This window comes from Chiloscyllium punctatum, chromosome 32, assembly GCF_047496795.1.
Source record: "Chiloscyllium punctatum isolate Juve2018m chromosome 32, sChiPun1.3, whole genome shotgun sequence".
NCBI classification, from domain to species: Eukaryota; Metazoa; Chordata; class Chondrichthyes; order Orectolobiformes; family Hemiscylliidae; genus Chiloscyllium; species Chiloscyllium punctatum.
In genome coordinates this window covers 48,771,431-48,795,501 of record NC_092770.1, presented here as the reverse complement: position 1 = coordinate 48,795,501, position 24,071 = coordinate 48,771,431, and the positions used below count along the sequence as shown (strand labels likewise).

Below are 24,071 nucleotides of genomic sequence, written 5' to 3'. Positions count from 1 at the left end.
CATTTAGTGCTGTTATGAAAAGAGTTTCAGGCTTTTGTCCTAGGAATATTGAAGAGGTGGTATTTCATTTCAACTAGGAGAAAGTGAGGACTGCAGATGCTGGAGACCAGAATTGAAAAATGTGTTGCTGGAAAAACACAGCAGGCCAAGCAGCATCTGAGGAGCAGGAGAATCAACGTTTAAGGCATAAGCCCTTCTTCAGGAATGAGGCCGGTGTGCCAAGTGGGCTGAGATAAAAGGTAGGGGGGAGGGAATTTGGGGGAGGGGTGCTGGGAATACGATAGGTGGAAGGAGGTGAGGGTGAGGGTGATAGGCCGGAGAGGTCGGGAAGAAGATTGCAGGTCAAGAGGGCGGTGTTGAATCCGGGAGTTGGGACTGTGATAAGGTGGGGGGAGGGGAAAATAAGGAAGCTGGAGAAATCTGCATTCATCCCGTGTGGATGGAGGGTTCCTAGGTGGAAGATGAGGTGCTCTTCCTCCAGGCGTCATGTGGCCAGAGTCTGGCGATGGAGGAGCCAAGGACCTGCATGTCCTTGGTGGAGTAGGAGGGGGAATTAAAGTGTTCAGCCACGGGGCGGTTGGGTTGGTTAGTGCAGGTGTCCCAGAGGTTTTCCCTGAAACGTTCCACAAGTAGGCAGTCTGTCTCCCCAATGTAGAGGAGACCACATTGGGTGCAGCGGATACAGTAAATGATGTGTGTGGAGGTGCAGTGAATTTGCGACGGATATGGAAGGATCCATTGAGGCCTTGGAGGGAGGTGAGGGGGAGTTGTGGGCGCAAGTTTTGCCCTTGTTGCGGTTGCAGGGGAAGGTGCCGGGAGTGAGGGTTGGGTTGGTGGGGGTTGTGGACCTGACGAAGGAGTCACGGAGGGAGTAGTCTCTCTGGAATGCTGATAGGGGTGTGGAGGAAAATATATCCCTGGTGGTGGGGTCTGTTTGGAGGTGGCGGAAATGACGGAGGATGATACGATGTATCCAGAGGTTGGTGGTGTGGAAGGCGAGGACCAGTGGGGTTCTATCCTGGTGGCGATTGGAGGGGTGGGGTTCAAGGGTGGAGGTGCAGGAAGTGGAGGAGATGCAGTGGAGAGCATCATCAACCACGTCAGAGGGGAAATTGCGGTCTTTGAAGGAGGAGGCCGTTTGGGTTGTTCAGTAGTGGAATTGGTCCTCCTGGGAGCAGGTCCGGTGGAGGCGAAGGAATTGGGAATATGGGATGGTGTTTTTACAGGGGGCAGGGTGGGAGGAGGTGTAATCTAGGTAGCTGTGGGAGTCGGTCGGTTTGCAGTAAATGTCTGTGTTGAGTTGGTCGCCCAAGAGAGAAATGGAGAGGTCTAGTAAGGGGAGGGAGGAGTCTGAGACGGTCCAGGTAAATTTGAGGTCAGGGTGGAAGGTGTTAGTAAAGTGGATGAACTGTTCAACCTCCTCATGGGAGCACGAGGTAGTGTCAATACAATCATCGATGTAGCGGAGGAAAAGGTGGGGTTGGTGCCAGTGTAGCTGAGGAAGATGGACTGTTCCACATATCCGATGAAGAGGCAGGCATAGCTGGGGCCCATGCGGGTGCCCATGGCTACTCCTTTGGTTTGGAGGAAGTGGGAGGATTGAAAGGAGAAGTTGTTAAGAGTGAGGACCAGTTCAGTCAGTCGGAGGAGGGTGTCAGTGGAAGGGTACTGGTTGGGTCGGTGGGAGAGGAAGAAGCGGAGGGCTTGGATGCCTTCGTGATGGGGAATGGAAGTGTATTCAAGTCAGGATGTTATGTGATTGAACAGAATTTGCAGATATGCAGAAGAGAAACAAAACACCAATTGCAATAATTGTCCCAATCAAACACATTGTAACTGGACAACATGCTGCCAATTCTTTCCACTCAATAGCAGTCATGCAATCTCTTGGGGGAGGAAAGAAAGACAAAAAAAATCCAAGTTCAATTAAGAAAAAAATGATCACAAATTCTCAGAATCCCTGGGGCAATCAAAACAGGTCTCAAGACATAATAATGACTTAACTATTCAAGGGCTGAAGAAGGGCTTATGCCCAAAATGTCGATTCTCCTGCTCCTTGGATGCTGCCTGACCTGCTGCGCTTTTCCAGCAACACATTTTTCAACCCTTAACTATTCAAGATCTACCATGTTTAGGGTATTGCAATGTCAACTTTCTGCAAGAACTTCTTCAGTTTACTTGGTTGAAATATGGAAATCTAGTCAAAGTGTCAACGATTCAATAGGTGCTGTACGATAGTATACAGACTATTAATTTTAAATCATCTAATTTAATACTGGAAACCTTTCAAGGACAGATTAAAAGGATGTCTGGTTGAGGCAAATTCAGGACTCCAACATAGTGTGAACAGAGCCATTTGAATTGAACTTAACATTTTATCTAAAGAGATAAAAGCCAGTCACAAGAAACTGGCATCTCCTCTTTCAATTTTCATGTGCCAGATAAGGAGTATACTTTAGACATGAAAGGTTGCCTGCAGATTATCCAGTTTATAAGAAACCAACATAGCTCAATGTGGGAATAAACAAAGGAGCAGTATTTCAGTAGCTTTTTTTTGACCAGCAGAAGAGAGAAAGATACTCAGATTGGCAACAGCAAGGACTGGATCTCTCTCTCTCTCGTATCCTCATCATCACATTAAAAAGTGCCCAAAGAAAAAGTAAACTGGAGAAAAACCTATTTACTGCAAACTCAAAGTTAACCACAGATTTCATTAATACTGAGAATACAAGGCAATCATTAAGCAACTGTGTCACAGAACATTTAAACTGCATAGCTTCCCATCTGGATCAGACTCTCTCTCCATTTCAAATGTTATACTTGTGTTTGTCCATGTGTTTGGTGTCATGTTTTATTTTTTTTTGTAAAGCTAGTAAGTGTGATTGCTGCATGAGAACAAATAAAAATCCTACCCACTCAAAGAAAAAAAAAATCAAGGACATGTTGTAGTCTAGCACCATCTTCAGAGAGAGAAAAACAGAGTTAATAAACTGCTAAACTACATTAATAAATGTAAAAGAAGATTCCACAGAACTCTGCTAAGGATGGAAAAATGAGAATAAATTTATAGGGCTGCATTTCCCAAGCCCCTGAACAACACAGTGAGTCAGTTGACAAAGTATGGTAGGATTGGAAAAATGAAATGAATGTTGAAAAAATAGTGCAAATTTCCACCCAAGGTTTAAACAGCAAGACAAGAATTTTGCTAGAGAGGCAATTATCACTTGCTGTGCTTCCATGTGATAGTGCACTGGAAATCAAGCCCCACTAATTCCAGAGTCATTACAAAGGTTAAAGACTTTGAATTCCATAATTTACCCATTCTTTAGACCCAGGTGGAAGAAAGCATGGACCAGGTTTCTGTACTTAGATTTACTAGTTTTACCAGTAAATGATTTTTACTATTGACAAACGATTATGAACTGTTGATATATGATTCTATTAGTTAAAACACTAATTTGACTTTTAAAATACCTGCTCTACACATTTACATGCACACAGAGACAGAAGTAGACAGACACAAAATAGAAAATGGGTTTTATGGGTGGTGGCAAAGATGGGAAGATAGTTCAGTGGTTTCTTTACACTGGATTTGCTCAGATGATACTTCTGTTGATCAGAACCCTGGAAGTAAACTGGCTAGCTCCAGGTTTGAGATGCTGTTTACTGCAGAGCTGGAACACAGCTCCTTTCCTCCTAGAGGTGCAATAGCTTCTGCTCTGATCATTTACATCCTCAAACTGTTCAGCTACCTGGAAGACAGTTTCCATGAGCTGAATTATTCCAGTCCTGAATGAGGGGGTGGCACTGTGGCTCAGTGGTTAGCACTACTGCCAGGGACCTGAGTTTGATTCCATCCTTGGGTGATTGTCTATACGCAGTTTGCATACTCTGCCCATGTCTGCATTCCTCCAGGAGTTCCTGTTTCCTCTGACAGTCCAAAGATGTGCAGGTTCGGTGGGTTGGCCATGCCAAATTGCCCATAGTGTTAGAGATGTACAGGCTAGGTGGATTAGCCAGGGGATTTGTAGGGTTACAGAGATAGGGTGGGAGGGTGGGTCTAGGTGGGATTCTCTTTGGAGGGTCAGTGTGGACTCGATGGACTAAATGGCCTACATCCACACTGTACGGATTCTACGATTCTATGATATGGGTAATGGTGAGCCAATTAGGAAAATATGGCAAACAAAAAAAAAATTCTCAACGTTGAGAAAGAAGGTATAATTTTTCACATATGGTATTAATAGCCAGAGGTGAACTCGAAACAAATGCAGAAAATGCTGGAGAAACTCAGCAGGTCTCATAGTACAGGTCTCTTGCCAAAGATGCTCCAAATTCAACATATTATGTACTTCTGCCTGTGTGTAGCAATTAAATGAAATTTCAACTGGAAATTTTCGTATTTATCCAACAGATTTTATAACTCCAATGGTAATGTTATCAATTCAGCTGACTCATCTAGTTCATTACCGTCTGCATATTTGGACTGCTTTGCATTGATTTTCTGAGAATAGGTTTTATATATGGAGATTAGGAAGAATAGTCCAAGTACTGGCACCAGAGGCATCTTATTCAATACTTCCAACAAATAATCAACATAACTAGATTGTGCCATGAACAGACTGTAAATTTTAAAACAAATCTGTCTCCCTATTCTCACTACTGGTCTATAAACAGAACACAATTTAATTTATTCATTGTGTTTAAACATGGAGGGACATTATTTCACACACTCTTTCTGTTTGTGGGCTCTGCGACAACACTGTTGTCAAGTTAAAAACCAGAAGAAGGGTTTATTTCACACACTTTTATCTGTGATAGGAGTGCAGGTTTGGGGGAGTATTGTTTCACAAGAAGCACACATACAAATATATATGCAGGATAATACAGAACAAAAGGTACAGGAACTAAATCTCAAATGTTTCTGATGTGAAGACTATGTCTTTTTTTTTGCCTTTATAAACTGTGGACTGCAATGATATAGAACTTTTCAAAATAACATGGATTTACCAGGATGGATCAATAGACAAATTTTCTGATTCAGTATGTGGATGTACCTACTAGAGAAGGTGCAAAACTTGACCTACTCTTGGGAAATAAGGCAGGCAGGTGACTTAGGTGTCAGTGGGGGAGCACTTTGGGGCCAGCGAACATAATTCCATTAGTTTTAAAATAGTGATGGAAAAGGATAGACCAGATCTAAAAGTTGAAGTTCTAAATTGGAGAAAGGCCAATTTTGATGGTGTTAGGCAACAATCCCTCCAACAACTTGCCCACCACCTAGGTCAGGCTCACCGGTCTATAGTTCCCTAGCTTGTCTTTTTTGCCCTTCTTAAACAGTGGCACCACGTTTGCCAACCTCCAGTCTTCTGGCACCTCACCTGTGACTATCGATGATACAAATATCTCAGCAACTTGCCCACCACCGAGGTTAGGCTCACCGGTCTATAGTTCCCTGGTTTGTTTTTACTGTCCTTCTTAAACAGTGGCACCAAGTTTGCCAACCTCCAGTCTTCCGGCACCTCACCTGTGACTATCGATGATACAAATATCTCAGCAAGAAGCCCAGCAATCACTTCTCTAGCTTCCCACAGAGTCCTCAGGTGAACCTGATCAGTTCCTGGGGATTTATCCACTTTTAAAGTACATGAATAAGAAGGGTTTGGAGGGATATGGGCCGGGTGCTGGCAGGTGGGATTGGATTGGGTTGGGATATCTGGTCGGCATGGACGGGTTGGACCGAAGGGTCTGTTTCCATGCTGTACATCTCTATGATTCTATGACTCTAGTTTCACAGCAAAGAATTTGATTTCCATTGTGAACTCTGTTTCTGTGGCTGTGGGTTCCTGCAATGTGCAAAGATCAAGACCTGAGAAGTTGTTTACAAATGAAGCTGATGAATTCTCAGCCAACTGAGCAGGTTAAACTGGAAGCAAGTTACAGAGACCTAGAGAGATAGAAAGGCACAGATGTGTGTGCAGCTATTCTCCCTGTTGTCTGTATAAGTTGCATGTTCTCTGCATTAAAAAAAACTAAATTTAAACTTGAAAAAAATTGATATCTTTCTTGCAGCGGTAGATGTGAACTATGACTTTTGAATTGAAAAAAATCAGAGACATTTTTCAAGTGAATCAGTCTCTCTGTAGATCTTACAAATCAGTGGAAGCTTCCCAGGAAAGATAACTGGACACCAAGGGCCTGACTGCCAAAGAAGGATCATCTCAACATTGGAACCAGGAAGCAAAGACCACTGAACTGACTTTCCAGTTTTCTACCTCCACCATGATCAATTTTCCCCATTTGTTTGTGTGTGGATAAGCAGGACTTTATAAGGGAATTTGAGTTCTAGTTAGTAGCATTTATACCATTCCTAACTCTTAAAAAAGACTGAAAACTCTAATTTAGAAAAGGTCGTTGTAATTTCCCCAACCTGGTGAATAGATAAAGCTCCTATTGATAGCAGCTATTCTTCAAATAGATCCACATATTGGTGATGCACTTTAAAAAAAAATCAGTTTTGGGGAGATCAGATTTAAAATTTGATGTTACATATTATTCTCAGAATATATATGAATGTAATTTGAGGTTTTTTTAACCCATTTCTAAAATAATGCCTACTGTTGAAAAAATACACATTATGTTGAAGCATGTTGATTTTTCCATTAAATTTATATTTGGGTGACTTGTAAATTATCCTGATGAGTGCAAGGTGAAAAACTTCAACCAAAAGGGCCTTTTTTCGGCAATACTCAACTCTGTACTATTAAATGATTATTATGTATATTGTCATATTTTGTGTACAGGGAGTCAGAGCTTGCTTATTGAAATAAACATTTGTGTACATCATGACCAGTATCTGGTGTTAACTTAAAACATAACAATATTTCTCAGTGTATTTTAAATTACAGAGGTTCTAATAGCTCAGTGGGCAAATACTACATAATGTATCACTAATCTATGCACACAAAACAGACATTAATTCCCAATCTTGTCTAAAATGGCTATAAAAATAAGGAAAAATTCTAAGTATGAGGATTGCTCTTTGTGGCCCAAGATTAGGGAAGGTGAAAAAAATTAGACTCCCCATTATTGGCCATCATCCTATGATTGCTGTAAAGTATGCTTTTGTAGATATGAGACAGAATTCACCTAATGCCCATTATCACTCACCATGTATTGTGCACGAAGAGTGTAAAAGGTAGTGAATAATTCCAATTTCATCAGAGCTGCATAAAATATAAATATGGCAAATGGTGGGGAAATGTGCAAAATTAAAGACCACTCATACTAATACCTTTTTTTCCTGGACCTGTTGCTTCTGTTTGCGAGTAACATCATCTATCTGGTCTGGTGTCATTCCTTTCCAGCGATGTACAATGACTCGATTTGGTCCAAAAGCACTAATTGCCTGTTTTGGGTCTTCTGTTAAGAAATCACTGTGCATTTGGTTTTGAATGTCAATTGCATTATCTTCTTGCTCTTGGAGTTTTTCAAGTTTACGTTTTGTAGCAGATTCAGTTGCCTAAACCACAAAGATAAAAAAAAACTTCCTATTTATTGTCTTTTTGCGAAAAACAATAGAATCAAGGAGAAAAATGTCATTTGTTTTGTTGACCTGTTGAACTTAATGGAAGTATTTTTTAACTTTTCTCAGTTTGTAATGGAAGATGTCAAATTAGTTTGCCCTTATGTAAAAGGTAAATGTGCAAAGCTGCACAGATGCTTGAGATTATATATTTTATTTAGTCTTGCTGAAATTGCAGAAACAAGTTAGGACTAACGGACTAAGCAAGGTATGGATTACCACATGCAGCAGTGGTAATTTAAAGGGGAATATTTCTGTTGATAATAACAAGTGTAGTGTTTTATATATATAGATATTACCACTTACCATAATTAACAATTCTTGATAAAATAAGTACTTAAAGAAAGAAATAGAAAGTTGAGAAGGTCAAGGGAGGTAGGGGGCAGGACACTTTGACATGAGAGGAGGTAGAATTATAGAACAACAAAGAGTCAGGTGTGATTTGTTTTTACATGGACTTGTTAGTGCTAAAATGAAAGTATAAATAAGAGCATATAATGTAGTTATGGCCAATGGTGAAAGAATAATTTGAATGTACAAGAAAAGCGCTATAACACTGAGAAGCTTTTAGAGATCTCCCCTGTATGCATACTTGTACTGATAAATAAATGGCAGCTTGATTCAATTTTCAAGTATCTTTGGATAATGCACATCAATTAGCACTGTGAGAAAGTAATCCACAGACAACTGAGAGACCAGTTCTTTGGATGCACCAGAGAGGTGTGTATCTTTATTTTACCGCTGGTGATCACATAATAAAGTCGGCAGAGATCTGAAACTGAGAGTTACTGGAAGGTGAGGAAGCAGGAACTGCACAACTAGCCATATACTGCCAAAAATATAGGTCAGAATCATTCCGAAGTGACAGACCAGATAGACCTGTAGCAGAAGACAGGGAGGTCTGAGCCATTGGGCTGCAGCCCAGTGGCAACACACTCCATAATCATGCCAGAGAACCATAAGTGGGGACCAGAAAAGTATAACCAGATTCATGGCAAATATATCTAAGAAACTAACAAAGAAAATGAGAAAGAAAGAATGAATTGGATCCAGACGACAACCTGGCTAAACAAAAAGGACAGTGGGAGGCTCAGAGGATGAAAAGAGTGTCTTTAAAGTAATTATCAGTTACTTAATATTTATAAATGTATACAAAAGACAGTGTAAACAGAGACAAAATGAAGTAAACACAACACAGGCACTAGAACTGTGTCTTGCATCCTCAGACATTACCTGGAAGCTGCTGAGTGCAGCAGACAATTTAACAATCAGGAGATGCTATCAGATTATGAAGATGTGACTCCGTCGGCACTGCCCTCCCCAAAGTAAGAGGATAGATGGTGATGGTCCACAAGAGCACATTACTGAGGCACAGTGTAATACCCAGCTAATAATGCAGTATGTCCTCTTTCCCCAGCTGAGAAACAAATGCTGATGGGAGCATTGTCCTGACCCGAATAAATCATACAAATATCGATTTTTGGAATAAAGTTAAAGAAGTACAGTGGTGACCCCGGAATCCGAACACCCCTATTGTATGAACAACTTGGAACCCAAACAATTACTTGAGAAAATTTTGCCCTAAAATCCGAACACATTTTCAGAATCCAAACACCACATACAGTTCAGGTCGCACATTGTTTGTTCAGTTCGTCCCGGGAAGTAGTCGTGAAAGCATCTCTCATGTGTCCATCACTAGTTTACCTCGTGTTTTCACCTTGATTTGTGCTTTTGTTTTTAATTATCACCCTTGTACATCAATCATGGCACCCAAGAAGAGCAGTGAAGCAAATAAGTGCATTCACCATTAGGACTCCTCACTAAGGTAAATGAAGTTACTTTCATGTTAGTACATTTATTTCTTGCTTTTATTATTATTACTTGATATTTAGGTCATTTACTCATCTTATTTTACCTTAACCATGTGTATTTGCAGTTAAAAGTGTCTTGAAAATGTTTTTTTTGGGTCCAAAAACGGATTAATAGACTGAAGAGACCCCAGACCTGGTAATGACCTGCTGAGTGCAGCAGACAATTTAACAATCAGGAGATGCTATCAGATTATGAAGATGTGACTCCGTCGGCACTGCCCTCCCCAAAGTAAGAGGATAGATGGTGATGGTCCACAAGAGCACATTACTGAGGCACAGTGTAATACCCAGCTAATAATGCAGTATGTCCTCTTTCCCCAGCTGAGAAACAAATGCTGATGGGAGCATTGTCCTGACCCGGACATACTGCATTATTAGCTGGGTATTACACTGTGCCTCAGTAATGTGCTCTTGTGGACCATCACCATCTATCCTCTTACTTTGGGGAGGGCAGTGCCGACGGAGTCACATCTTCATAATCTGATAGCATCTCCTGATTGTTAAATTGTCTGCTGCACTCAGCAGCTTCCAGGTAATGTCTGAGGATGCAAGACACAGTTCTAGTGCCTGTGTTGTGTTTACTTCATTTTGTCTCTGTTTACACTGTCTTTTGTATACATTTATAAATATTAAGTAACTGATAATTACTTGATAATTATCAACTGGTTCCCAATGTATGGGCAAAAGATAAACAAGATTATGGGCTAGTGGATATGAAATAAATAAGCAGAATAAGGGGCCTGAAATAACTTCATAGAGGGCAGTATCCCATCAACAAGTCATCCTTTATTTACTCATGGAAAGTCCTTGACACTGATCCAGCTTCCTCAGAGCCAACTCTGAGTAAACAGAACCTCTGACACTGTGTTTATATGTGTCAGCCTGGGCTCCCTAATTGGACCAGATTAATAACCCCAATCAGGGAATTGGCCTCCTTACAACAACTGCAGGGCCAGTGCCCAATTAGAAATATTTGATAAAAGACAAAGCCCACTATAGTCATAATTATACAGTAGTTGAGAGAGAACGAATATGGTCAAACCAAAAAACTCAATCATTAACTCCCCATGTGGCAAGTTAAGAAAAACTGGGTGGTCATGCAACTTAACAATCAATTAAACTGCATTAAATAAGGTAACCTATAGGAAATAACCAATTGTAGCTAGTTCCGTGACAATATTCAATGGCCTTAAGTCAGAATATTGAATATTCAGCATTTTGGACATAACTATTGGGATTCTGGTTGATTTACACACACAGAATTCCCAAGAGAAGTTTGAATTTGCAGTTGAAAATTTATAGTACACTTTGACATGGGTTCTATAAGATTCCAAAATAGTCAGCAATACTTCACTGCATAATAAATTTGGTCTTAAAACACCTAGACCTAACTTAGAATGACAACATCTTAATACAATATATAGATGACCTCCTTATAGATCAAATGGAGAAACCCTCCCAAACCTGGAACATTTTCCCTAACTGGGAAGCAATCTCTCAACTAAGGTTGACATTGATGTGGAGATTCAACATCACATCCAAACTGTGAGTGCCATCTTCAGATGCTGTAGAATAAGAATGTGACATTCATGCTGATACCACAATGCTTATGTAGAAGTCAGTCAACCTTCTGACTCTTCTGTGTGACTCCGAAACTTGTAGTACAAGTAAATGCCAGGTCAAGGCCTTGAAAAGTACCATCAACACTTTTTGAAATAGATTGTCAGCATCAGCTAGGAGAAGAGACATACTAACATCAGCATCGTTGATAGCACCAGCATTGAAGCCATAAATATCCAAAACCAATTCTGCCGAAGCTGCCGTGTGCTTAGAACGTCCGAGTTCTGACTTCCAAAGCAAATCATCTTTAACCAACTGCAGAAAACCAGTCCAACAAAAGAAAGACAAAAAGGGTGTTTCAAAGACTCCCTGAAATATAACTCAAAAAATACAACACGGATGTCAATGTGTGGGAGATCGTCATTCAGAAAAATACAACTTGGGGGAAGGGACACATGAAGGGACACAATTCTTTGAGAATATTTTTCAGCAAGACAAAATATGGAAAAGGAAGCAGAAAAAGAATGCCAACGATCTCAAGACCAAGGACCAATTCCACTTCCTGGAAACACATGAGAAATGTGCTATTGGAGATGCAAGTCTAGACTTGGGCTTATCAGCCACAAGGACGCACAGAACCCATGATCAGTGACATGGAATTTCCTAGGTGGGCAATTATACTCATTAGTGAGTGATTATTGGCGATAACAATTTATTCTGCAATGGTAGCTTTTAAATTTATGAAAGGTGGTTCTAAAGCTCAAGATATCCACTACTTTGTCAGTTTTACCTTGGTTGCTGTCATGATCACACATTGAAGATAAGTTTTGTGAATACTATGCACATCCGAAACTGTGCTTTAAACCATTCATCAATGACTTGACATCTATTAGATTCACATCCACAACTTTGCTTTCTCAAAAAGAATTGAGTGCACTGATAACTGATAGAACCATAAGTATTAAAGTTGGAGTCACCTTTTCCCTACCCTGTCTAAATATGAAAATTCATTTCATGTAAGTGAAGACATTTTATGAATAGGCAGGATGAACGGAGATGTGCAATGTGATCTAATCTCTAAACGAAAGCAAATAGAATGGAAAGAAAAGTGAAACCTGTGCCTGATTAAAATCTTTTGTTGCCACAGTAATTGCTCTCTTCGTATCTTCTTCCATTTGTTGAAGTTCGCAAGCTCTTTGGTCCTGAGCTATCCTATATTTATTATACAGACTATCTGAAAAAAAGAACACATTATACAAAATATAAGCTTAAAGAAGTTATTATGAAACTTCAAATTTTACTGTTAATTGTTTGATAATACAGAATTTAAAATTGTTAAAAAGAAAGACAAATCTGAACTTTTTGTCTTAAATTCAGCAGGACTGGTTGCAAAAAAACAAATTCTGAAATGGAACACCAATTTATACAGCACTAATTGCTTGACATGGAGATGCAGCAGGAAATGTTAACATACGACTTATATGGGGAGACATTTCTTCACTCAGAGCTAAGAGCATTTAGAAGAGTCATATTGAGTCTTCTAAGAAATTTTAGAGTCAAAGAGATGTACAGTACAGAACCAGACCCTTTAGTCCAACTCGTCCATGTCAACGAGATATTTTTCTAAACCCTTCCTATTCATATACCCATCCAGATGCCATTTAAATGTTGTAATTGCACCACTTCCTCCGCTCATTCCATACAAACATCATCCTCTGTATGGTGAAGTTGCCCCTCAGGTCCCTTTTAAATCTTCCCCCTCTCACCTTAAACCTGTGCCCTCTAGTTTTGGATTCCCCTGGCCTAGAGTAAAAACCCTGACTATTCACCCTATCCATGCCCTTCATGATTTTATAACCTTCTATATGGTCATCCTACTGCAGTATTAGATGCCCCAGTGTGAGTATATTTAAGCCTCATTCAGACAGATATTGCTCTCTCAAGGAATCAAGAGATGTTGGGAGCGGGCATTAAAGTTGAGGCAGAACAGCTTGCTCTTAGAGGCCATATGTTCTACAAAAGCTTCTGTTTCTTACATTCTTGAGTTCCATGAGTGCTCTAAGTAGCACTATTCCTTCCGCCAACAACAAAAGTACACTGATGTCTGTGGAATCTTGCTGTTGCATTCAACTTTACTATAGCTGTGACTATAATCCATCACAATTTGTTCTTTGTAAAATTATTTAAGGTACTTTAGAGGCATAGGTAAAACTACATAATTGCTAGTTTTTTCTTCCAAAGGTTGTCCCCTTAGCAGTCCTTCAATGAAATTGTTAGCTTACTGTTACTATGTTTTGGGAAAGGTTTGTACCAGATCTTCAGTTATAGAGTCATACAAATGTACAGCACAGAAACTAGTCTAGTCTCATTTGCCAGCATTTGACCCATATCCCTGTAAACCTTTTCTATTCTTATAACCATTCAGATGCCTTTTAAAAGTTGTAATTGTACCAGCCTCCACCACTTCCTCTGGCAGCTCATTCCATACATGCACCACCCTCTGTGTGAAAACGTTGCCTCTTAGGTTGTGTTTAAATCTTTCCCCACTCACCCTAAACCTATGCCCTTTAGAGCCACCCAGGTAAAAGACCTTGTCTATTTACCCTATCCATGCCAATCATGGTTTCATAAATTTCTATAAGGTCATCCCGCAGCCTCCCGACACTCCATGGTAATCAGCCCTGGCTTACTCAGCCTCTTCCTATAGCACAACGCCCCCAGCCCTTGCAACATCCTTGTAAATCTTTTCTGAACCCTTTCAAGTTTCACAACAAATTTCCTATAGGAGGGAGACCAGAATTGCACACAATATTCTGCAAGTGGCCTAACCAATGTCCTGTACAGCCACAACTTGACCTCCCAACTCTTATACTCAATGCTCTGACTAATAAAGGAAAGCATACCAAATGTCTTTTACAATATCCTATCCACCTGTGACTCCACTTTAAAGGAACTATGAACCTGCACTTACTAAGAACTGTGTACCCAAATTTCAAATCCATCTGTGATCATTCAAATCATTGGAAAAGAAGATTTCTTTTCATCAGTTTGGACTGGACTTGAAACAGCATCTGAAGTTGAACAATAATAGATGCTAACCTACAAGTAAAAGCAAAATACTGCAATATGGGAAATTAGAACTCTGTGACTTTTCATCAGAACTCCAATGACTACGGAAAAGCAGACTAGCCTGGCTAAAATCTGTGATCTGGGACCATATGACTATAAGACATAGGACATCATGATCTTCATGGCTGAGCTAATAACCCTCAACTCCACTTTCCTGCCTTTTCCATATAACCTTTGATTCCATACTGATTGAAAATATGTCTAACTTAATCACCCAGCCCCAACAGGCATTGGCAGTCAAGGATTCTACAGATACACTAACCTCTGTGAGAATAATTTCTTCCTCGAGCCTATCTTAAATGAACAGTCCCTTATAGAAATTATGCCCCTTGGTCCTAGACTTTCCAACAAAGGGGAAACAACCTTTCGGTATTCACTCTGTCAAGTCTCCGAAGAATCTTGTTTGTTTCAACAACGTTGCCTCTCATTCTTCTGAATTCCAATGAGTCTCAACCCAACCTACTCAACCTCGTCTCATAAGACAGCACCTCCAGACTTTGTATCAGCTTGGTGAACCTTCTCTGTACTGCCTCCATGCCAGTATATGTCCGCTGAGATAAGAAGCCAACAACTGTTCCATCTATGGTCTGATTAGTTCCTTGTATGGCTTTAACAGAACCTCTCTACTTTCATAGTCCACTCCTTTTGAAGTGGACTATATTCAATATTCCAATTGGTCAATATTCCAATTGCTTTCCCTATTATTCTCTTAACTTGGATGCTAGCTTTGAGATCTAAATTCCCCGGTTCTGTAGCTTTGCGCAGTCTTTCTCCATTTAAATAATATTCAGCTTCTCTATTCTTTCTACCAAAGTGCATAACCTCACATTTTCTCACATTATATTCCATCTGTCAAGTTTTTGCTTACTTGCCTAACCTGTCTATATCCCTCTGAAGTCCCTTTGTGTCATCCCTTTGGGGCGGCACAGGAGCTCAGTAGTTAGCACTGCAGCCTCACAGCGCCAGGGACCCAGGTTTGATTCTAGCCTCAGGAGACCATCTGTTTGGAGTTTGCATATTCTCCCTATGTCTGTATGGGTTTCCTCCAGGTGCTCTGGTTTTGTCCCACAGTCCAAAGATGTGCAGGTCAGGTGGATGGCCATGTTAAATTGCCCATAGTGTTAGGTGCATTAGTCAGAGGGAAATGGGGTCTGGATTGGGTTACTTTTCGGAGGATCAGTATGGACTTGTTGGGCTGAAGGGTCTGTTTCCACACCGTAGGAATCTAATCTCTCTCATCCTCACTATTTGTCTTCCCATCTATTTTTGCGTTATCAGCAAACTTGGCTATAATAGTCACTTGCCTCATCCAAGTTAGTATATACTGTAAATAATTGTGGTCTTAACAGTGATTGCTGTGCCATCCTGAAAATGGTTCTTTTATCCCACCTCTGTTTTCTATTTGTTAGCTAATCTTCTATCCATGCTAATTTACTACTTCTAAAACCATTATTTTGTCAAATAAATTGCCCTTTATGGTACAGATTATAATAAAATATTTCCTCTAATTAGCACCTTGCTTACCTATTGTCTTTGGGATTCTTCTCATATCCATCACTGTGAAGTTTGATCTAGATCGGGCTTTAAATTAATTACTCAGGGGTGAGGTTGGAGACACTTTTTTCAAGAAGGCACAAGATAAAAAGTAGCAAACTATAAGCCAATAAATCTGACATCTGTTGCTGAGAAAATTCCAGAGTCCAATTACTGAGGTAGAAATAGTGGCACTTTTATATTTATTTATTTGCTCGGAGATAGGTGTTGCTTGCTGGTCAGCATTTATTGCCCTCCCCCAGTTGTCCTTGAGAAGGAAGTGGTAAGCGGCCTTCTTGAACCACTGCAATCCATTTGCTATTGGTTAACCTTCAATGCCCATAGGGAGGAAATTTCAGGATTTTGATCCAGTGACAGTAAAGGAATAGTGGTACATTACCAAAACAGATTGATTTTTAATTTAGTTATATGGATTAGCCAGAACACCATCCCAGCATGGTTCCAATGATGCCCATCCAAACAAAACAGCTAGTGGGGGTGCCAGTATCCCATAAATTGGAACCCATTTCTGTCCCACAAATCTTTAAGCCATGCATTTACCACTCTAACCTTAATTATTCTATTCCTATTTGCATGTGGCTCAGGTGTTAATTTGGAGGTTAACTTTCTAGTTTGGCTTTTCAAATTAGCCTGAGCTGCTCATAATCCCTCTTTCCTAGTCCTGCCTATGTTATTATGTGGATAACAGGATTCTTTCACTCCCACGTAAGTATCTCTTCAACACAGATGAAATGTCCTCAACTTTGTAATCAGATGTGCAAAACAGTCTTTGGAATCTCTGACTTTGTTACAGAGAACAATGTCTATTGCCCTAACTATGCATATTTTAGTCTCCATTTGTGTACTCCATGCTGGGTATTTGTAAGTGCTGTTAGTTTCAGTTTAAAGTGAGCGGATACTTATTTTTCCATATGGAGCCATAGAGATGTACAGCATGGAAACAGACCCTTCAGTCCAACTCGACCAGGTCGTCCAGATATTCTAAAGTAATCTAACCCCATTTGCCAGCACTTGGCCCTCTAAACCCTTCCTATTCATTTACCCATCCACATGCCTTTTAAATGTTGTAATTGTACCAGCCTCCACTACTTACTCTGGCAGCTCATTCCATTTACGTACCACGCTCTGCGGGAAAAAGGTTACCCCTTAGGTCACTTTTAAATCTTTTCCCTCTCACTCTAAACCCATGCCCTCCAGTTCTGGACTCACCCATCCCAAGTAAAAGACCTTGACTATTTACCCTATCCATGCCCTTAATGATTTTATAAGATCAACCCTCAGCCTCCGATGCTCCAGGTTAAACAGCCCCAGCCTATTCAGCCTCTCCCTATAACTCAAACCTTCCAACAGTGGCAACATCCTTGTAATTCTTTTCTGAACCCTTTCAGGTTTCATAACATTCAGGAGGGAGACCAGATATTGCACACAATATTCCAAAAGTGGCTGAACCAACATCCTGTATAGCCACAACATGACCTCTTAACTCCGATACTCAGTGCTCTAATCAATAAAGGAAAGCATACCAAACGCCTTCTTCAAAATCCTATCTACCTGCCACTCTACTTTCAAGGAACTATGAACCTACACTCCAAGGTCTCTTTGTTCAGAAACATTCCGCAGGACCTTACCATTAAGTGTAGAAGTCTTGCCCTGATTTGCCTTTCTAAAATGCAGCACCTCACACTTACTAAATTAAACTCCATCTGCCACTTCTTGGCCCATTGGCCCATCTGATCAAGATCCCGCTATACTCTGAGGTAACCTTCTTCACTGCCCACTACCCCTCCAATTTTGATGTCATCTGCAAACTTATTAACTATACCTCCTACGTTCACATCCAAATCATTTATATAGATGATGAAAAGCAGTGGACCCATCACCGATCCTTGTGGCACACCAGTGGTCACAGGCCTCCAGTCTGAAAAACAACCCCCCACCACCACCCTGTGTCTTCTACCTTCGAGGCAGTTCTGTATCCAAAGGGGTGGTTCTCCCTGTATTCCATGTGATCTAACCTTGCTAACCAGTCTACCACGAGGAACCTTGACAAACACTTTACTGTGACCACATCCACTGGTCTGCCCTCATCAATCCTCTTTGTTACTTCTTTAGAAAACTCAATCAAGTTCCTGAGACATGATTTCCCACGCACAAAGCCATGCTGACTATCCCTAATCAGCCTTTGCCTTTCCAAATAAATGTAAATCCTGTTCCTCAGGATTCCCTCCAACAATTTGCCCATCACCGATGTCAGGTTCACCAGTCTACTGTTTCCTAGCTTTTCCTTACTATTTTTTTAAAATAGTGGCATCACGCTAGCCAACTTCCAGCCTCAACACCATGGCAGTTCCAGACTATGTTTGGAAAGCTAAGATTCCCTACCATAAACCACCTTATTATTCTTATCGATAACTGAGATCTCCTTACAAATTTGTTTCTCAATTTCCTGCTGACTATTGGGGGCTCTATAGTATAATCCCAGTAAAGTGATCATCTCTTTCTTATTCCTCAATTCCATCCAAAGAATTTGGCGGCAGTGGGGAGGGTAGTTAGCGATGTTGGAGTACAGAAAAAACAAAGAAAATTAACCCGGGGCAACAGCGGCAGGAGCGGGGAGGTGTGAAAACTGAGTGGTCCGGCTGTTGCGAATGGTTTAGAGTTTTGTTTTGTGACCCAAATAACTTCCCTGGGCTTATTACCAGGAATATCCTCACTAGGTACAGCTGTCATGTTATCCCTTCTCAAAAACACCACTCCCTCTCCTCTCTTGCTTCCCTTTCTATCTATTCTAAAGCATTTGTATCCTGGAACATAAGTTGCCACTCCTATCCATCCCTGAGCCACATCTCTGTAATTGCTACAATATCCCAGTCTCGTTTTCCTAATCATGCCCTGAGTTTATCCACCTTCCCTGTTTGGCTTCTTGCATTGAAAAAGATGCAGTTTAATTTATCAGTCCTACCATTCTCTGTTTTTTTTCCCCTCCTGCCCTGATTGTTTGACTTGCTCCTTTTCCCAACTGTACTCGTCTCAGATAGCACAATATCAAATATCCCTGCCAGTATATTAGTCCCTTCCAATTTAATTGCAATCTTTTCTTCTTACACAGGTCACTTATACCCCAGAAGAAAGTTCAATGATCCAAAAATGTGAACCCTTCCTCCAAGTGCTCCGGTTTCCTTCCACAGTCCAAAGATGTGCAGAGCAGGTGAATTGGCTATGCTAAATTGCCCATAGTGTTAGGTGCATTAGTCAGAGGGAAATGGGTCTGGGTGGGTTACTCTTCGGAGGGTCGGTGTGGACTTGTTGGGCTGAAGGGCCTGTTTCCACACTGTAGGGAATCTAATCTAATCTAATCACCTGTACCAATGCCTTAGCCAAACATTCATCTGCTCTATCCACCTATTCCTACCCCCACAAGCTGGTGACATTCTGTTTTCTGATTCTAAAATCCACTTGTTTGGACAGAAATAGCACAATATTCCAGCTATTCAAGTTGTTAATTGACTAGAAGACTTTGCCATTTTTAAATTTGGGAGAAAAGGTAACTTTGAATTTGTACAGTTCTGCCCAAGGTAGCTATATGCAAATAAAAGCTATTTCTCCATAGCCAGAGTCTAAGCAGCCTCTTGAACAATTGGTTATTTGATAATAGGCAGTAATATCTATCATAAGGTTGAGTTTTACTTTTTAATTTGACTAACTTGCAAAGTTCTGGTCTTCCAAAGCATTCTTCAAATCTTTCTGCTGTGCAAGTAACCACTCCCTGGTTTGTTCCTGTTGACGTTTAATCCGTTCTTGTCTTTGTAAATCTTCCCCAGGTAGCTTCTGTATACTGGATACAGTGCAACGAGGATCAGTATCTGAAATTCGGGCAGGAACATTTTTTTTTAAAGCTTGTGGATCATTCAGATCAAATTCACGACGTGTTTCAGGTTTCTGGTAGCATATACGAAATTCACCAATAGCCTTGTTTAAATTCTTCACATCACGCTTGTGCCGAGCATCCAGGAGGCACATTGTTTGGTCATGGCGAATCAAATCCTTAGCTACAAAAAAAAGATGAGAGAAGCAATGAGACATCGCATATACATTTTGTCTGTTGCCTCTGGAAATATTGGGAAAGTCAGCAAGATACAAAAAGCACCTTTGGCCAAGATGCTAAAAAATCATATATTTTGCAACTAAGGTATTTTATAATTCCCTGACTTGACACCTGCACAATGTAAACAACCTTTTAGATTTTAAGTTAATGAGGCAGGGTTAATTAGCAATCTCAAAATAAAACAGCCACTTGGAAAACATCATATCATTGAATTCCATGTTATGTTTGAAAGAGAAATTCTCCATTCCAAATGGAAATCTTAAAATTAATTGCATGGGTATTAATTGGGAAAATAGGTTAATAAATATAATGATAATGAAGAGGAAATGTTGAAAGAAACAATTCAAAAGAAACAATACTCGCAGAATGCTTCAGAGAACATCTTCGTGACACCCGCACCAACCTACCCCACTGCACTCTGGCTGAGCACTTCAACTCCCCCTCCCACTCTGCCGAGGACATGCAGGTTCTGGGCCTCCTCCATCGCCACTCCCTTACCACCCAACACCTGGAGGAAGAATGCCTCAAACCCCATGGCAACAATGTGGATTTCACCAGATTCCTCATTTCCCCTCCCCCATCTTACCCCTGTTCCAACCTTCCAGCTCAGCACCATCCTCATGACCTGTCCCATCTATCTGCACCATCCTCCCCTCCAACCTATCACCTTTACCCTCACCTCTATGCATCTATTGCACTCTCAGGTACCTTCCCCCAGCCCCTCCCATTTATCTCTCCACCCCCGAGGCTCCTTGCCTCATCTCTGACTTTGTCTATTTATCCTATCCATGTCCCTCATAATTTTGTAAACCTCTATAAGGTCACCCCTCAGTCTCTAACACTCCAGGAAAAACAGCCCCATCCTGTTCAGCCTCTCTCTATAGCTCTATACCAACCCTGGCAAAATCCTTGTAAATCTTTTCTGAACCCATTCAAGTTTCACAACATCTTTCCGATAGGAAGGAGACCAGAATTGCACGCAATATTCCAACAGTGGCCTGACCAATGTTCTGTACAGCCGCAACATGACCTCCCAACTCCTGTACTCAATACTCTGACCAATAAAGGAAAGCATACCAAACGCCTTCTTCACTATCCTATCTACCTGTGACTCCACTTTCAAGGAGCTATGAACCTGCACTCCAAGGTCTCTTTGTTCAGCAACACTCCCTAGGACCTTACCATTAAGTGTATAAGTCCTGCTAAGATTTGCTTTCCCAAAATGCAGCATCTTGCATTTATCTGAATTACACTCCATTTGCCACTTCTCAGCCCATTGACCCATCTGGTCAAAATCCTGTTGTAATCTGAGGTAACCTTCTTTGCTGTCCACTACACCTCCAATTTTGGTGTCACCTGCAAGTGCTCTTGCCAAGACTGCAAGAAACTACAAAGAATTATGAACACAGTCCTTCATCACGCAAACCAGCCTTCCATCCATTGACTCCATCTACGCTTTCTGCTGACTTGGGAAAGACCTAGTCTCAGCTCCACCCTTTATAACTGGATCTTCAACATCCTGACCCATAGACTGCAAACAGTAAGAATAGGCAACAAAACCTCCTCTATCGTAATCCTCAATATTGGTGCCCTGCAAGGCTGTACACTAAGCCTTATACTATACTCCTTATACACTCATGACTGTGTGACCAAATTCTGCCCCAACTCCATTTATAAGCTTGCTAACGATACCACCATTGTAGTTTGGATGTCAAGCAATGGCAAGACAGAATACAGGAAAGAGATTGAATGCTTAGCAGAATGGTGTAAAGACAATGATCTCTCCATCAACGTCAGCAATGGTCAAGAGCGTCAAGTTCCTGGGAGTGATGATCACCAATCTGATCTCATTCACCAATGTGATGGTCAAGAAAGCACAGCATTGCCTCTACTTCCTCAGGAAGTACTACAGTGGGCGCACAGAGAGGGGAGCCGGAAGGTAAGCGGAGACCAGTTTAAGTTAATGTTTTTCTTTTCGCAGTCTGTGGGTTTTTTTTCAACTAGGAGCGGGAACCCGGAAGTCGTCAACAGAGGCTTCTGGGAAGGCAAGAAGCTTGATTTAAAAGCGCGTACCTCCGAGGTTTCGACCTCAGTGCTACAGCGGGCGCACAGAGAGGGGAGTGGGAAGGTAAGCAGACAGCAGTTTAAATTAACGTTTTTCTTTTCGCAGTCTGTGTTTTTTTTCAACTAGGAGCAGGAACCCGGAAGTCGTCAACAGAGGCTTCTGGGAAGGTAAGAAGTTTGAGTGGAGAAGGAACCCGAGACACTACACGTGTAGTATCTCCCACCCTCCCTCCTACTCTAACCTAAAAAAAGGACTCAGTCGGCTGAACAGGTAAGCTACTTAGTGTTCTTGTTTTGGAGACTAAGTGTAGAATTATGGCAGCGCAGGTAGTGGAATGTTCCTCCTGCAGGATGTTTGAGGTAGGTGTGACCACCGATGCTGCTGCCGACTTCACCTGCAGGAAGTGCAGCCAGCTCCAGCTCCTCACAGACCGCGTTAGTGAACTGGACCTGGAGTTGGATGAACTGAGGATTATTCGAGAGGCTGAGACGGTGATAGATAGAAGCTACAGGGACATAGTTACGCCAGAGAACAGAGGTAGCTGGGTAACAGTTAGAGGTGGGAAGGGGAGGAAACAGGCAGTGCAGGGATCCCCTGTGGTCATTCCCCTCAACAATAAGTATACTGCTTTGGATACTGTTGGGGGGGACGGCCTAGCAGGGGTAAGCTGCAGTGACCGGGTCTCTGGCACGAGGTCCGACCCTGAGGCCCAGAAGGGAAAAGGGGGAGAGCCCAGAAGGGAAAAGGGGGAGAGGAGGAGAGCGCTAGCTATAGGAGACCCTATAGTTAAGGGACAGACAAGCGGTTCTGTGGACATGGGTGAGACTCTCGGATGGTTTGTTGCCTCCCGGGTGCCAGGGTCCGAGACGTCTCGGACCGTGTCTTCAGAATCCTTAAGGGGGAGGGTGTGCAGCCAGAAATCGTGGTGCACATTGGCACCAACGACATAGGTAGGAAGAGGGGTGGGGAAGTAATTCAGGAGCTCAGGGAGTTAGGCTGGAAGCTAAAAGCTAGGACGGACAGAGTGGTCATCTCTGGGTTGTTGTCGGTGCCACGTGACAGTGAGGCAAGGAATAGGGAGAGAGTGCAGTTGAACATGTGGCTGCAAGGATGGTGTAGGAGGGAGGGCTTCAGGTACTTGGACAATTGGACTGCATTCTGGGGAAGGTGGGCCCTGTACAAGCAGGACGGGTTGCACCTGAATCAGAAGGGCACCAATATCCTGGGAGGAAGGTTTGCTAGCACTCTTCGGGGGGGTTTAAACAAATTTGGCAGGGGGATGGGATCCGGACTTGTAGGTTATCTGTTTTTCGGGATGTCCATGAATGTAGGGAGGCTGTGGAGAAGGTAGCACTGACAGGGAATACTTGTGGCGACAGAGATAGGCTCAAGTGTGTATACTTCAACGCAAGGAGTATCAGAAATAAGGTGGGTGAACTTAAGGCATGGATCAGTACTTGGGACTACAATGTTGTGGCCATCACAGAAACGTGAATAGAAGAGAGACAGGAACGGTCGTCGGAGGTTCCTGGTTACAGATGTTTTGGTAAGATTGGGGGGGGGGGGTGGTAAAAAAGGAGGGGGGTGGCGTTGCTAATTAGAAATGGTATAACGGCTGCAGAAAGGCAGTTCGACGGGGATCTGCCTTTGGAGGTAGTATGGGCTGAAGTCAGAAATAGGAAAAGAGCAGTTGCCTTGTTGGGTGTTTACTATAGGCTCCCCAATAGCAGCAGAGATGTGGAGAAACAGATTGGGAAACAGATTTTGGAAAGGTGCAGAAGCCACAGGGTAGTAGTCATGGGCGATTTCAACTTCCAAAATATTGATTGGAAGCTCTTTAGATCAAGTAGATTGGTGGGGCGGCGTTTGTGCAGTGTGTCCAGGAAGCTTTTCTAACTCAGTTTGTAGATTGTCCGACAAGAGGGGAGGCCATATTGGATTTGGTACTTGGTAACGAATCGGGACAAGTGATTGGCTTGTTAGTGGGTGAACATTTTGGTGATGGTGACCACAATTCTGTGGCTTTCACCTTGGTTATGGAGAGAGATAGGTGCGTGCAACAGGGCAGGTTTTACAATTGGGGGAAGGGTAAATATGATGCTGCAAGCCAGGATCTGAGGAGCATAAATTGGGAGCACAGGCTGTCAGGGAAGGATGTCATTGAAATGTGGAACTTTTTCAAGGAACAGATACGACGTGTCC

At 41.8% G+C, this 24,071-nt stretch overlaps 1 protein-coding gene across 2 annotated transcripts in view; it reads right to left on the bottom strand.

The window, feature by feature from the left end:
- The window catches only part of ribc2 (RIB43A domain with coiled-coils 2), a 55,324-nt gene that overhangs the window by 7,275 nt on the left and 23,978 nt on the right, over window positions 1–24,071 (bottom strand). The window contains exons 3-5 of one of the 2 annotated variants that reach the window (XM_072552307.1): window positions 19,404–19,748; window positions 12,132–12,250; window positions 7,295–7,522 (exon numbers count right to left, since the gene is read on the bottom strand). In XM_072552307.1, the coding sequence (XP_072408408.1) occupies window positions 7,295–7,522; window positions 12,132–12,250; window positions 19,404–19,748 (692 nt within the window). The remainder of the gene's footprint in view (window positions 1–7,294; window positions 7,523–12,131; window positions 12,251–19,403; window positions 19,749–24,071) is intronic. The other variant, XM_072552308.1, reaches the window with a different exon arrangement.